General features: G+C 44.1%; 1 protein-coding gene across 1 annotated transcript in view; it reads left to right on the forward strand.

Moving 5' to 3' along the window:
- GRB10 (growth factor receptor bound protein 10) overlaps positions 1-14,758 on the forward strand; it is a 206,293-nt gene that overhangs the window by 120,235 nt on the left and 71,300 nt on the right. Inside the window, exons 4-5 of the mRNA XM_074945240.1 lie at positions 4,193-4,409; positions 9,419-9,560. Of these exons, the coding sequence (XP_074801341.1) occupies positions 4,193-4,409; positions 9,419-9,560 (359 nt within the window). The remainder of the gene's footprint in view (positions 1-4,192; positions 4,410-9,418; positions 9,561-14,758) is intronic.

The following is a 14,758-nucleotide window of genomic DNA, read 5'->3' on the forward strand; positions in this document are numbered from 1 at the left end:
TCTTCAAAGTGCTTAATGACCAGGGTCCAGGAACTGGTAAACTGTGGAGCAAATTCTGACATTATATCTAAGAACTGCCTCAAACATCAATGCTTTCCATTGCAAGCACAAGGTGTTCTTCATTAATATAAACATATAGCATCTCAAACACTTTTTCTTAAAGCAGCGACGATGGGGCCGAATGAAGTCCTTACACCACTTTCTATCTTCTGTCTACCAGCTTCACAGCTTTGTTCATCTTTAAACCTTTTTGTTCTGTCATTCTTCACCATGTCTATCCAATGCATCCTCAGTCTTCCTCTATGTCTGGTTCTTTGCACTCCTGGTATGTATCATCATGTATAGTATCCTTTCCAAGTTCGTTCTTGACATGCATCCAGACCATCTCCGTTAACTTTGTTTCAGAAGATTCAAGAAAGACATTTCTTGCCCTAGCCATTTCTCTCTTAATAGCTATTCATTTTTTATTTTCTGCAGTTTTGAAACTCTCAGTATTTCCCTCAGCCAGTTTATTTCTGCAGTCAATAGTTTTCCTTTGTAGGTATTCCTCATACTTCAGCATTCCAACCTGTACAGCAGTATCGGCATGACAGGTGACTCATATACACTGCCTTTTTTTGTTTTTATTAAATTTCTTTAGGCTTTCAGATCTTGCAGAGTTTTTTGAATGTAGTAGCAGCTGTTTTGATTCTACTTTTTATCTCATCTTCATAGTTCCCATTCTTTGATACCCGTCTGCTGAGGCACACAATTTTTTCCAGTTCTAGTTTTTTGTCTGTGACTTTGATCTTTACCTCTTCCTCTTGGACTTCCAGTTGCCACAGTTTGTCTTTTTTCTGTGCTGATAGTCAATCCCAGTTTTCTTCTTTCCTGGTCTACTTTGCCTCTTATTTTCTATAAATCCTCCATGGTCAATGCTGTGAGGTCAATATTGTCTGCAAATTTAAGCTTTCTTGTCCTCCATCATAACTCTTCTTCCACTCTTCTTGTGTCATCTCTCCGTGCTACAGGTATCAAGTTGAACAAATTCTGTATCGCATGCATTATTCCCCACCTTGGGAGTGGGAGAGAGAAGGGAAGAACCACATATGCATAAGTGCTGGAACTAGGGGCACTGGGGGTGCTGCTGCACACCATGGCTTCAAGTAGTTTCATTCATATACAAAGTTTACAGTTTGGTTCAATGGCTCTCAGCACCCCCACTATACAAATTGTTCCAGCAGCCTTGCACATATGACAGCCTTGCACATATGACATATGATTGCTTAATGTACTGTTTGAAGGCTCTTGGTTAACAACATGGTGATAAGCTTGGGGTAAGGCCCAGAGAATACACTTTGAAAAACTTGCATATATGAAGGGACTGTGAAATAATACCATTTCAAGGTGGGTTTGGTTATATAATTGACTTACCCTAAACATTTGATGTTGTAGAGTGATATAAAGACCTTTCATTCCATTTTTCATCTTTGTTGCCCTACACATTGGTCCTTAATCTAGCTAGCTCAGGTACTGGTGCCAGCAGCGAAGTTCTGGAAGCATGGGCTTCCATGTAGGCGTAAAACTGCCTGGAGCCTTAGGTAATTACTCAGGTGGCTAGTCCACACTGAAGCCTCTGCTGCTGCAGCTTCGTTGTTCTGGTATCCAAGCTGTCTTGATTAAAGCTCGCTCTGGTATATCTACAGGGGCTGCAGTCGCACCTTGGGATTTCAGTATAGACATAACAAATGTGATGGAACTGCTGCTCTGCAGCTCTAATAGCTCCTAACATAGCTTAGTCACCTCTTCAGCTTTTTTCACTCTGGGCAGTGAATTTAAATGTTGAGCTGATCTCCTTCTAACGCTAACGAATTCAACTCCATTTCAAGTGTACTTGGTATGACAGTATTTTTAATGAAGTGCATTATTGTATGCACATTAAACTTAATATTGCACCCCTGAGCCCATTTGCTTAATCAGGAGTATCCTATTGATCAGCTACAGGTGGATCTTAACTTCCCCCTGTTTTGCTAATCTGAGAACTTAATGATTTTGTTGCACACTAATACCTTTGTCGAGATCATAAAATTAGAGCCCCCGGGACTCTAAGCCACGTCAATTTCCACTAAACACACACCTTTCTCCCTGTTCTGCTTTACGCTTGCTAACCGGTTGTTATGCATCTTAATTCACCTAAGACATACCTAGCATCTCAGTTTTGGTATCCCCTTCCTGCAACACCTGACAGCTGTCTGGTTCTACCCCTTATAATGCTGCTGATGCCCCACTGCCTGGGGCTCCTCCCATGCTCTGATATTAGAGTTCAGTGGTTAAGCTCAGGAGCCTTGTAACTTTGCCTCTACTCCTTGTTGCCCTGATGAGACAGAAAAGCTGGAATGTGACCCTATTTCAGATATGTGCTTGTCCAGTAAGAGGAGAATCTGTGGGAGGGAGTGAAACTTAAGATACACTTGGAAAGTGTAGATAAGTTTAGATATAACTAAATTTAGCATCTTATGTAAGGATGCGTAAAGTGGCAAAAAAAAAAAAATAGAGGAGGTGGTCTAGTCCGGTGAAGATGTGCTTTAGCAACTGGTAATCCGCCATAAGGTACAAAGGTCCAGGAACAAACAAAACCATCCAAAAATGGAACAAATGCACTTGCTGCTTCTGTAGTGGCTGTACTTAATCTAGACATATCATGGGTAACACTTTCAATTAAACTAAAGTGTCTGGCTCTGTTGAAAGTCCCATTGACTTCAAATGGAATTTAGGCTTGAAGTCACTACTTTTGTTTTAGTTTTTGAAAATGTAACCCAGTATTTAATATACCTCTGGATACTTCTATGGTGTTTTGTTTTGAGCAGGTTCTTGGCTTGTCATATACATCATGAATTGGCAGTGTCCAAAACTAGTTCATTGGACATTATAATGAGCCCTGAACACTGCTTCAGTTTAATTAGATATGTAGTTGAACAGAAATTCAGCAATGTTATTTCAGGTGCAGTCATCAAACCAACATATTTTGAGGACTTCAGTAATCAGTTTCAATGCAGTAGTGGAGACAGCTGCTGCTGAAGTGTCACAGGCAAAACACCCACTGACAGTGGCTTGAAGGAAACTTATAGATGTTTATCTTGAAAATGAGGGGGTGGAGGAGCAAGATCAGAAGCTGTTTGGGGCAGGGAACATGTTTTAACTGCGTCGTGCTATGTAACTGTTGAGGTAATTTGTTGCTAGGGAATATCTATTATAATAAGTGTTCTAGGAATGAGGATTTAGAGGGTATTAAGTTTAAAAGACTCTCGGGGTTTATTGTCTCGCAAAGTACCCGGAGTTAAACTAGCCAACAAAGAATGAATGAGCAGATTGCAGATTTACTGTAGGTTGCATGGCTACTCAAAGTTCGAGGACTGGGAGAAATTGGGGACAACATGATAGGAATTTTCAAAAAGTGTTTGTTTTATTTCCCCTCTCCGATCCACTCCCTTCATTGATCAGCACTGCAGTCTAAAAATTTGAAGAGATGGAGGGCTATTGGCAGATAGTCAATGATTGACTGATTCACCATCACAGTGGCTTTCCAACTTGCCCAACTCGGAATCTCTTTTCCCCTATTAAGTCTCCTCTGTAGAAGGTTTAATTTGTCTAGGTTCTTGCCTCGTACAGTTTAACATTTGTCATACTATCTGTTGGTGCTGTGAACGCTCAAAAATTCTGAAGTTCAGAGAGAGAATCTGAAAAGCCATTGAGTTTAAAATGTGTATATCAGTCCTCCTTGTAGTGAGGTGATGCTTCCAATGCAAGGCATACTGTATTAGAAATCAAAAGTTAACTGATTATTGAAAAGACCTGAAAAGATAAGAATTCACTGCTCTTAGTAACTGGCATTGACAATGAATGAGGTACTGCTACTACATCCACAGTGCAGGGCAAAATAGACTCATTACCAGCAGTAGATACAGCTGTCTTCGTATTTCTGAATAGTCAAATGGTTGTCAAAAGTGCTTTTTTTTTTTTTTTTTTTTTTTTTTTAATTATGCTCTCTGACTCTGAAAAAGCTTTCTATAACAAAAACCTGGACATTGAAAAGAGCTCGTAATATGAAAATATTTGCTCTCTTATCTGTAAACTGTCTTTTATCCTTCTAAATTTCTGTAGTAGTTCTAGCCTTCAAATGTGTAATGCCATCTTTATTTTGTTTGTTTTTCAGATGATGATGTGGACCTAGAAGCTTTGGTAAATGACATGAACTCCTCATTTGAAAGCTTGTACTCAGTGTGCGGTATGCAGTCAGAAACCACTCCCCTCCTTCAAAATGGCCAGCTTAATCGCAGCCAACTGCCAACCTCAGGAACAAGTTCTCTGCAGCCCATGTCTCCAAGGCAGAAGGTGCAGCGGTCTCAGCCAGTGCGCATTATGGCAGTAAGGTATGAAAAGAGGACAAGATAGAGGGACTCTTACGTGTGTTGCCTTGGGCTAACTGAAAGAACCCAGATCATTTCATGGTTGACATCTGACAGCTGCTTAGTGGTACTAAGTGATAATGCACTTGATTTTTGTTCTGTTTTTGAAGAGGAAGATCGGTTACCAACTAAGACAGAAAAAACAATCTTGTATATTGTCTGTATTGCTTGGAGGCCATGTCTTTAGTATGGGCTTGCTCAAGTGACCTTCCATGTTTGGATTTAGTTAATATCCTTCATCCAAATGTTCTGTCATGTGCAATATCTACTCAAAATATCTTGTTAGTTTAATAGAAACACTTTACCTTCTGTAGTAGCCATTAGATAGTTGACTAACGGTGTGTTTGCCTATATGAGGCCCAAACTGAAACAGCAGGTTTGTGTTACAAATTTATAACATCTTATATTAATAGATCAAGTCTAATACCACCTCTAGTGACCCCATTAAAATGGGGTTGTGACCCACTTTGGGGTCCCAACTCATAGGTTTAGAACTGCTACAGTAAAGCATCTTCAACTCCAGACATAGCAGCATTATGCTAGTGAATAAGAAGCCGAAAGTGGAGGTATCTTTAAATCAGGTTGCTGTTCCCAGCATGGAACTTGCTTCTTTCAAGCTTCAAGTGAATGATTAAACAGACTTTTTTTTATAGTAGTTGAAGGCTTTTATGTGTAACAAAAGGTTCTTAAAATCTCATTCGTTTGTTTAAAAAAAAAAGAAAAAAAACCCAACAACACACCCTGCTGTTGGTTTAATTGGACAGGCTGATTTGCTTTCATCCGGTCCGCAAGTATATTTGGGATTTTCACTTCAGTTAACAAATATCCTTTCCAAATGAAGTCTGAGTTGACATGTGCTGTTGATTCCAAAAAGCTTCCAAAAAGCGTACACAACACCCATAGCCTTGCTGATCTGATGTGTCATGTCAGGAAGGCAACCTCCCTTCTTGGTGACAATGGAACCAAGGTACTCAAATTCAGCTTCTTGTCCATCGATTATGATGGATGGGGTAGAGGTCCATCAGCCACATAAATCAGTTTAGCCTTCTTCCAGTTGACTTGTAGACCAAGCTTACGTGCTATTTCCTTACATATTTTCAGGACATGAATGAGATTAGTTCATGAGGATGTGAATATAGCCATGTTATTTGCATATTCCAGGCCTGTTAAGCAGTATCACCCCCAATCTGCACCTAGTGACCGCTTCCATCATTTGGTCAATAATGATGTTGAGCAGATTGGAGCAGCTACTCACCCTTGACGGACGCTGTTGTACTCAAACTAGTTGGACATTCTAGTACCCAAGAGAACACAGCTCTCGCTTTTGGCGTTGCATTTCTACAAGAAGGTTGAGGAGCTTGCCAGGCACACCAGAAGCTTGCAGGCAAAGCTAAAGGGAGCAACAATCAATAGAGTCAAACGCAGCTTTCACATCAATAAAGGCTATATACACCTCATCCTTCTTGCATTGAAACTCTTGGGCTTTTTGAATAATTTGTCTAATGGTAAGAATCTGCTCCATGGTTAATCCAGCTGGGCATAGACCTGGCTTGCTGTAGATAGCACAGATTCCTTATGGTGGTCTTAACACGCTCAGAAAGAACCAGCGTGAACAATTTGCTTGGAATGGAAAGCAAAATGAAGCTGCAGTGATTGAAACACACCAGAGCATGGCCTTTCCTTTTCCAAAATGGAAGAATTAATCCCATGGCAGCATTCATTGGATAGTTTCTCATGAATCCAGATTTTGTTGATAATGTGGGTCAGCCACTCTAAGACAGAATCTCCGTCGTGCTTGATCAGCTCAACAGCAATACGACAAAAACTGGCAGCACAACCATTCTTGAGCTTACAGGCTGCACTTCAAACCTACTTGACCATGACATCACATTACATGGATGGTGGTCGCTCCACTCTTTGCATCTCCCTGAACTGCAAATCTGCTGCTCTGAAGAAGCACTTAGAACACTTTCAGGAGCTTCTTATCTACTCATTCTGCCTCGGTGCTGAATGTGTTACTGTGTCCATCCTTGATAGCAAGGATTTGTTCCATCTTTTAAGTTTGACTGGCTTTTAAATTATGCAGTTCTTTATAGACTGTGTTGTAGTCATTTGTGGCCAATACAGCTTCTGTCAATACAGCCTTATTTGCCCAAAATATCTCCCGGTCCTGCTTTAAAGCTGTTACAAGCAAGGCACTGAGGCATAGGTGTTTTTGGTTGTTCTTGATTGAGCGAGCCAAGCCATGTTTTTTCTATGATGTCTATGGTCTGTTGACTTGCCCATTGATATTTAAGGCTAGCATGCCTTTTCCACAGTACTTTGTTGGCAGCATCCATGACTGGAAACAGGCACATAACTTGTTGACTTGCTTGTGTTAAAAGCTTTAATCTGCAATGGTTAATGTCTCAAATCGTTTGCAGATTTCAGCCTGGTATTCCATTTTGACAGCAGCATCAGTCAGTTTCTGTAATTCTAACTCACTAATGGATGGCTTGATTTGACTAGCCTTCAACTTCAGTTTTGTCATGACCACAAGCAACCTGTGGTCCGTATTGCCAACTTCAGTACCCCTGAACACCGAACAGTGGTATACACAGCTTCTCTGCCAGTTGGCTATCAGAATGTGAACTAGTGCTTTGCAGGTTCATCCATCATTCAAATACAAAGTCCATGCACTTATGTTCTTCTGTTGGAAATCGATGTCAGAAACAAGGAGACCAGTGGGGCACGAATCTCCCTGTTACCATTCATGGTCATATTCACAAAGAAATGCCCAATGCTTTCTGGATGCAGGCAGCCTACCTGACCCCTGTTGTGCCAGGGCCGCGGGCTGCAGCCCTGAAAGCCCCTGCATTAATCCAGCCCTGCATTTTCATCACATAGCACAGTGATAATCCTCTGGGGAAGATGTGGTTTTGTTTTGTTTTTTAAATGGTTTCCTTGGCATTCTCAAGCATAACAAACTTATCAGAGAAGACTCTGACTCTTAACTCTGTGCAGTTCCACAAGCACTTGTACAGCATGGCCCAGATTCACGTAGGCTCAACATCACCATGCAGGGCCAGATTAACACAGAGGCTTTAGGGGCTGCAGCCTGGGGCCCTGGCACAGCAGGGCTCAGGCAGGCTGCTTGCACCCCATGGCCCCATGCCGCTCTGAGGCCCCTGGTGGCGGGGAGGCAGGGAACCGGCCAATGGGAGCTGCGGGGGCAGCGCATGGAGACACGCTATCCTCCCTCCCCCAGGGACACACACAGAGACATACTAGCAGCCGGCTGCTTCCAGGAGTGGCGTGGGGCTATGGCATGCAGGCAGGCAGCCTGCCTGAGCTCTGCTGCGCCACCAGCCAGGAGCCACCTGTGGTAAGCACCTCCCGGCTGGAGTCTGCAGCTCACACCTCCTCCTGCACCCCAACCCCCTGCCCCAGGTCAGAATCCCTTCCTTCACCAAACTCCCTCCCAGAGCCCCCACCCCTCACCCTCTCCTGCACCCCAACACTCTGCCCCAGCCTGGAGCCCCCTCCTGCATCCAAATTCCCTCCCAGAAAGAAACTAATATAACAGCTGTTCTAAGGTAAGAAGTAGGCTATTTTGAATTAACTTAACTATATTCTACGTGTTTTAAGGCTGAAATGTAACCACAGAATGGCTTTATGTTAATTAAAAGGCAAGTTTAGTATAGCGTTAATAACCTTGATGCCATAATTGTAATCATTTTGTTTTAAATTAGCAAAAAGACTTGTATACAAGGGTCCCTCAAAATCTAATAGCCCCAGGCCCACAGGAGAGTTATCCGGCCCTGTCACCATACTTAACTTTTAGGTGCCCAGAAAATCACTTGGCCTCACAAAGCCTGAGTTAGGCACCTAGGCTTCCTATACGATGAATGGGGAGAGATAGGTGCCTTCCAATGGGATCACAAAAGCTGGCATGCTAGACTGCTCCTCACCTAAGTTAGCCAGTGGGAGATGTCAACAAGAGGGATATGTGCTGAATTGAGACCTTCTATTTCCACTTCACTATACTGGAGGTCAGTGCAAATCTCTGATCATAGGCTGTCTATAAGCCTGAGGCACAGGAGACTGCCTTGATTATAGGGAATCTTTACCGTAAACTATATAATGACCAATTCCGGGTAGCTCTACTTCGTCTAGATGGCTCTTTCATCACATTGTTTAGACACAAGTGGGGAAAACCCCTACCACCTGGCTAGACAAGTCAAATTGCCACTGTTACAGCTCGTAGTTATGACTGGCACACCACTTCCCACCAAAACTTGCCTATCAACCTGTTTAAACAGGTGTGCCTTAAACTGGACCCTAAAGGCTGCGAAATTCTGGATCTGAACAATCCTGCCAGCAGAGTTCTTATAGGCCTTGCCACCAGTCCTAGAACTCTAACATAGGAGTATCCCAATTGATCATACCTACTGAGATGAAACCTTGTTAGGATCTAGTTACGATCAACTGTGACACTTCAGCAGTCTGCTCCTATGCTAGAGCTCTAGGACTGTTGGCAAAGTCCACAAGGATTACGCTGGCAGGATTGTTCAAATCCAGAATTTGGCAAGAGCAGCCCTTCTCTTGGATTGCATCCATTTGAACGAGCTCACGTATATGTACTTCTGGCATGTAGAACATAAACTAACAGTCTTCAGTTTAGCCCTTGCTATCTGTGATATAGGTCTGATTTTTTTTCTCAACAGTTACCTCAATTATACGCACAAATAATCAAGTTAGATGCAACAAAACAAGCTTGGATGCGTGACTGACTTTTCACACGCATTACCTAATTTCATTCAATCACAGTAATTGTATGTATGTTGTGAAAAAATATCTTTATTGTTTTGAACAAAGGTTGTTTGATCGCCTTTCCTAAATGGTGTATGATAGCAATATGCCGAATGTAGGGCAGTGAGTTAGTCAGGAGACTTAATTTCTTCTTTTAATATTCAGTTCTTATGTGTTTGTAGACGTCTCCAAGAAGAAGAACAACAGTTTAGAACATCCTCTTTGCCAGCCATACCAAATCCATTTCCAGAGCTTTGCAGTCCTACAAGCTCTCCAGTCCTGGCTCCTGGATCTTTACCTCAGAGTCAACCTGCTAGTAAGCATGTGAGTATTAAGTAGAAGTACATTTCTATCATAGATTCTCATTTAAGCTGACAATTGATTACTTCAGTGTAAAGGTAGAAGGAAAACCTCAAGATGCCTAGAAATATATATATATATATCTTCACCTTGAGCAGTGCAATACTGGCAAGAGACTACTATCTGCAAACAGACTTCAAAACTGTAAAAGGTTTGTAAGTACCAAGAGATCAGAAGCTCTCTTGCTGTTAATAAAGGATGTTTGGAGTGAATGAAGCAATAATGTTTAATATCCTCTCCTGAATTTCATTATGCTAGGCAATGTTTCATTTAATTAAGAAATCTGGATAATTTTCTTAGAGCATTAATTGGGTATATTATACTGCATATACTAGGTGCCACAATAGTGCTTACCAGCCTGTTGCTGATTAAAAATTTAAGGGGTTTATAAATAGCTCCCTGTTTGCTTTTAAAGATATGTGCGGTCTTTACTGGTTTTAATGTACATCATAAAGCTGCCCAAAAAGCAAAGTAATCTTCTTAGATCTAATGGCTGAGAGCAGGGGGAAATGGGATTTAGGAGCAAAATTACCTGATGGAAAGCTGGCTTGAGTGGCTCTTCACACTGAGTTCTGGTCTACAGTACGCGGTTATTTTGGAATTAGCCGAGTTACCTCGAAATAAAACTGGTTCCGTCCACACGACCAAACCAGTTTTTTCGATTTTAAAGGGCTCTCTACTCCGATTTCTGTACTCCACCTCGGCAAGTGGAGTAGCACTAAAATCGAGATCGCAGTTCCAGGTTACAGGTACTGTGGACGCAATTCAACGATATTGGCCTCCGGGAGCTATCCCAAAATGCTCCCTTGTGACCGCTCTGGACAACACTCTGAACTCCGATGCACTAGCCAGGTAGGCAGTAAAAGCCCTGGGAACTTTTGAATTTCCTGTTTGGTCACCATCAGCACAGGTGACCATCAGCACAGTTCACCATAACAGGCGACCATGCAGAGTCCACCATCACAGGCGACCACGTGGTCCCGGATTCTCAGACAAGCTCCAGCATGGTCCGAACGGGAGGTACTGGATCTCATTGCATATTGGGGAGATGAATCTGTTATGGCAGAACTACGTTCCAAAAAAAGGAATGCAAATATGTACGCTAAAGTCTCCAGGGCCAGGATGGAAAGAGGCTACTCTAGGGACACAGAACAGTGTCATACAAAAATCAAGGAGTTCAGGCAAGCGTACCAAAAATCCAGGGAGGCAAACGGGCGCTCTGGGTTACAGCCCCATACATGCCGCTTCTACCATGAGCTGCATGCAATTATGGGGAGCGATGACACCACTACCCCACCACTGTCCATGGACACCTGCAAGGGGGGAGTAGCACGGAGCGAGGAGGATGAGTTTTTGAAGGAGGAGGAGGAGGTGGATAGTGCACAGGCGGCAAGTAGGGAATCTGTTTTCCCCCAGCCAGGAACTATTCTCAATGCTGGAGCCAATAGCCTCCCCCTACTCCCAAAGCATGCTCCCGGACCATGACACTGGAGAAGGCACTTCTGGTGAGTGAGAGCTTGGTTGGAGCCACGCAGTGTGGGGTGGAGGGAAACCCAGCCGTGCTGGGCTGTTCACGTTTAGTTTAATGGGCTCATCCCTGCTCAGAACCTCATCAGAGCCCCGCGGTGAGGGTGGGGGTGGGGGTGGGGGGAGGGTGTTGTGTGAAGCGATCATCCCAGAGAGCCCGCAGGCTGCCTGCAAGCTGAATTCTGTTGCCTGGCCGCATGTGATGGCTTACTCACACCAAAGTGGCAGGCACTTCAGTATAAGAGGCAAAATGAGACCTTGTACAGAAAGAACATGTGCTGTGTACTATGAATTTCCTGTTTCACTGAGAAAGTGTCCCCTTTGTTCTCTAAAATGTATCTGTTAAAATACTACCCTCCCTTTTTCTCCTCCTGCAGCAGGTGCAAATGTTTCAATGTAGCCCCTGTCTACTCCGTCCCAGAGGCTGGTCAGATTAGAAGCCAGAAAAAATGAACGCGGGACGACATGTTTGCCGAGCTCATGTATTCCTCCCGCACTGATAGGGCCCAGTTGAATGCGTGGAGGCAAACAATTGCGGAGTCGCGTAAAGCGTTATATGACTAAGGAGAGAGGAGGGACATGCGCGATTAGAGCAGGGAGGATGCTATGATCAAGTTCATGGGGGAGCAAACTGACATGCTCTGCTGTATGGTGGATCTAATGCAGGAAAGGCAGCAAGACCACAGACTGCTGCTGCAGCCCCTGAATAACCGCCCTCCCTCCTCCCCAAGTTCCATAGCCTCCTCACCCAGACACCCAAGAACATGGGGGGGGAAGGCTACAGGGACCCACACAGCCAACCCCAGAGGATTGCACAAGCAGCAGAATTTGGTATATCCTAAATTTTTATTTGGTTTCTGGACTTGTTCTTCCCTCCTCCTCCACCCCCCGAACCCAATCCTCCTCCCCCCCCACCCCAGTCTAGCTTCTGATTTCTCTCAATGTTTTGTGCAACAAATAATAACGGTTTTTAAACAATTGTGACTTTATTTCCATATATATAGATATAGGGGGTGGGTAACTTTAAGACAAACCAACACAACTCTCACACCGTACCCTGGCCAGTCATGAAACTGACTTTCAAAGCTTCTCTGATGTGCCGCACGCCCTGCTGCGCTCTTCTAATCACCCTGTTGTCTGGCTGTGTGAAACTGGCTGACAGGCGAGTTGCCTCTATCTCCCACCCCACCATAAATGTCTCCCCCTTACTCTCTCAGATATTGTGGAGCACACAACAAGCAGCAATTACAATTGGAATATTGGTTGTGCTGAGATCTAACCGAGTCAGTAAACTGCGCCAGCGCGCTTTCAAATGTCCAAACGCACATTCTACCACCATTCTGCACTTGCTCAGCCTATAGTTGAACTGCTCCTTACTACTGTCCAGGGTGCCTGTGTATGGCTTCATGAGCCAAGGCATTAAGGGGTAGGCTGGGTCCCTGAGGATAACTATAGGCATTTCAACATCCCTAACAGTAATTTTCTGGTCTGGGAGGTAAGTGCCTTCCTGCAGCTGTTCAAACAGACCAGAATTCCTGAAGATGCGAGCATCATGCACCTTTCCCGGCCATCCCACGTTGATGTCAGTGAAACGTCCCTTGTGATCCACCAGTGCTTGCACCACCATGGAAAAGTACCCCTTGCAGTTTATGTACTGGCTGCTCCAGTGTTCCGGGGCCAAGATAGGGATATGCATTCCGTCTATCGCCCTGCCGCAGTTAGGGAACTCCAGTGCATTAAAGCCATCCACAATGGTCTGCACATTTCCCAAAGCCACTACCCTTGATAGCAGCTGGTCAATGATTACATTGGCTACTTGCAGCACAGCAGACCCCACAGTAGATTTCCCCACTCCAAACTGATTCCCAACTGACCGGTAGCTGTTGGGCATTGCAAGCTTCCATAGGGCTATTGCCACTCGCTTCTCAACTGTGAGGGCTGCTCTTATTTTGATGTCTTTGCGCTTCAGGGCAGGGCACAGCAAGTCACAAAGTTCCATGAAAGTGGCCCTACGCATACGGAAAGTTTCTCAGCCACTGGGAATCATCCCATACCCACAACACTATGCGGTCCCACCAGTCTGTGCTTGTTTCCCGGGCTCAGAATCGGCATTCCACCGCATGAACCTGGCCCAACAGCACCATGATCTCCCTATCGCCACATGCTGTGCTGTCTGTGTCCATGTCCTCACCAGTATCACACTGTCGTCGCTTCCTCGCCCGGTTTTGCGGGTACTCGCACATGGTGCTGGATAATGCGCGAGGTATTTACAATGGTCAAAACTGCAACGGAGATCTGATCGGGCTCCATGGCTATGGTGCCTGCACGGGTAATCCTGGAAAAAGGGCGCGAAATGTAGGAGAGCAGAGTGGCAGCGGAAGCTGTGCTGTTTGGTTCACGGTAGCCGAACAAAGGCTGAAAATGGTTGTGTTCTGTGCCTTTCACGGAGGTGGGAGCCCAGGACAGACAACATGGAGAAGCTTGGAAGCATGGCAATAGCGGGAGAGCAGAGTTGGCGGTGGAAGCTGTGCTGTTCGGTTCACAATGGCCGAGCAGAGTTGGCAGCGGAAGCGTTTGATGAGGAAGAGAGAGAGTAGATAGCAGAGATTACATAGGAAGATGAGAGGTGGATTCATAGTAGCAGGAGAGCAGCGATGCACCGTCTGCTGAAAGCAGTATGGCGTCTGCATGCCCAAAAGGCGCGAAACAATTGTCTGCCGTAGCTTTCTGACGACACACACCCAGAAACACCCAACGAGAATGTTTTTGCTCCATCATGCACTGGGAGCTTAACCCAGAATTCCAATGGGCAGCGGGGACTGCGGGAACTATGGGATAGCTACCCACAGTGCACCGCTCTGACATTCGATGCTAGCCTTTGTACTGTGGACGCAATCTGCCGAATTCACACGCTTTAGTGGGGACGCAGAAGACCGAATGTATAAAATAGCTTCCGAAAATTCAAATAGAATAATTTCAAAATAATTTTCTACTGTAGATGTACCCGGAGAGTTTTACGGTGACACTTTGTCAAATTGGGGTGCTCACACAGGAGAAAGAAGGTGTCATCATGTAAATACTTATCTCTCCTATCCACCCCTCTCTACCCCCTAAAAAGTGCCGTTTTACCCACCCTGCTATTAGTCCTGGAGCTCTCTTGAAATAGACACTACACTTGAGCCAAAAAGCTGTGGATAATTTTGTGAGAGGCACAAACTTGCACTAGGCTGAAATGATTTAAAAAAAAAAAAACTTTTCTTTTGTGACGGGAGACCCAAGTACAAACCTGATCTGGGCCAAAGGTATGAAGATGTTGCATTACCTTATTTTTGGTTTTCTAGAGAAGTTCTTCAATTGAGCAAATTGAAACCTAATATTTTTCTCAGCTTCCTTTTTTAAATAAAATGGTTAGATTGAAATAAACATCCACAATTTACCTCCACACAGTAGGTGCTACATAACTTGCAACCTTTTTTGTAAATGCACCTTCTCCCTGAATTAATTAAAATTTCTTAACAGTGCATGATCTGAGGACCAGATAGTGTGCTGATCCACTTCCTGGACACTACGGTGCTAATAAGTGATGGTCACATAAACATCACCCTATACCAGAAACCTACTGACCGCTATACCTA

Source organism: Natator depressus, chromosome 2 (assembly GCF_965152275.1).
Source record: "Natator depressus isolate rNatDep1 chromosome 2, rNatDep2.hap1, whole genome shotgun sequence".
In the NCBI taxonomy this organism is placed as follows: domain Eukaryota; kingdom Metazoa; phylum Chordata; order Testudines; family Cheloniidae; genus Natator; species Natator depressus.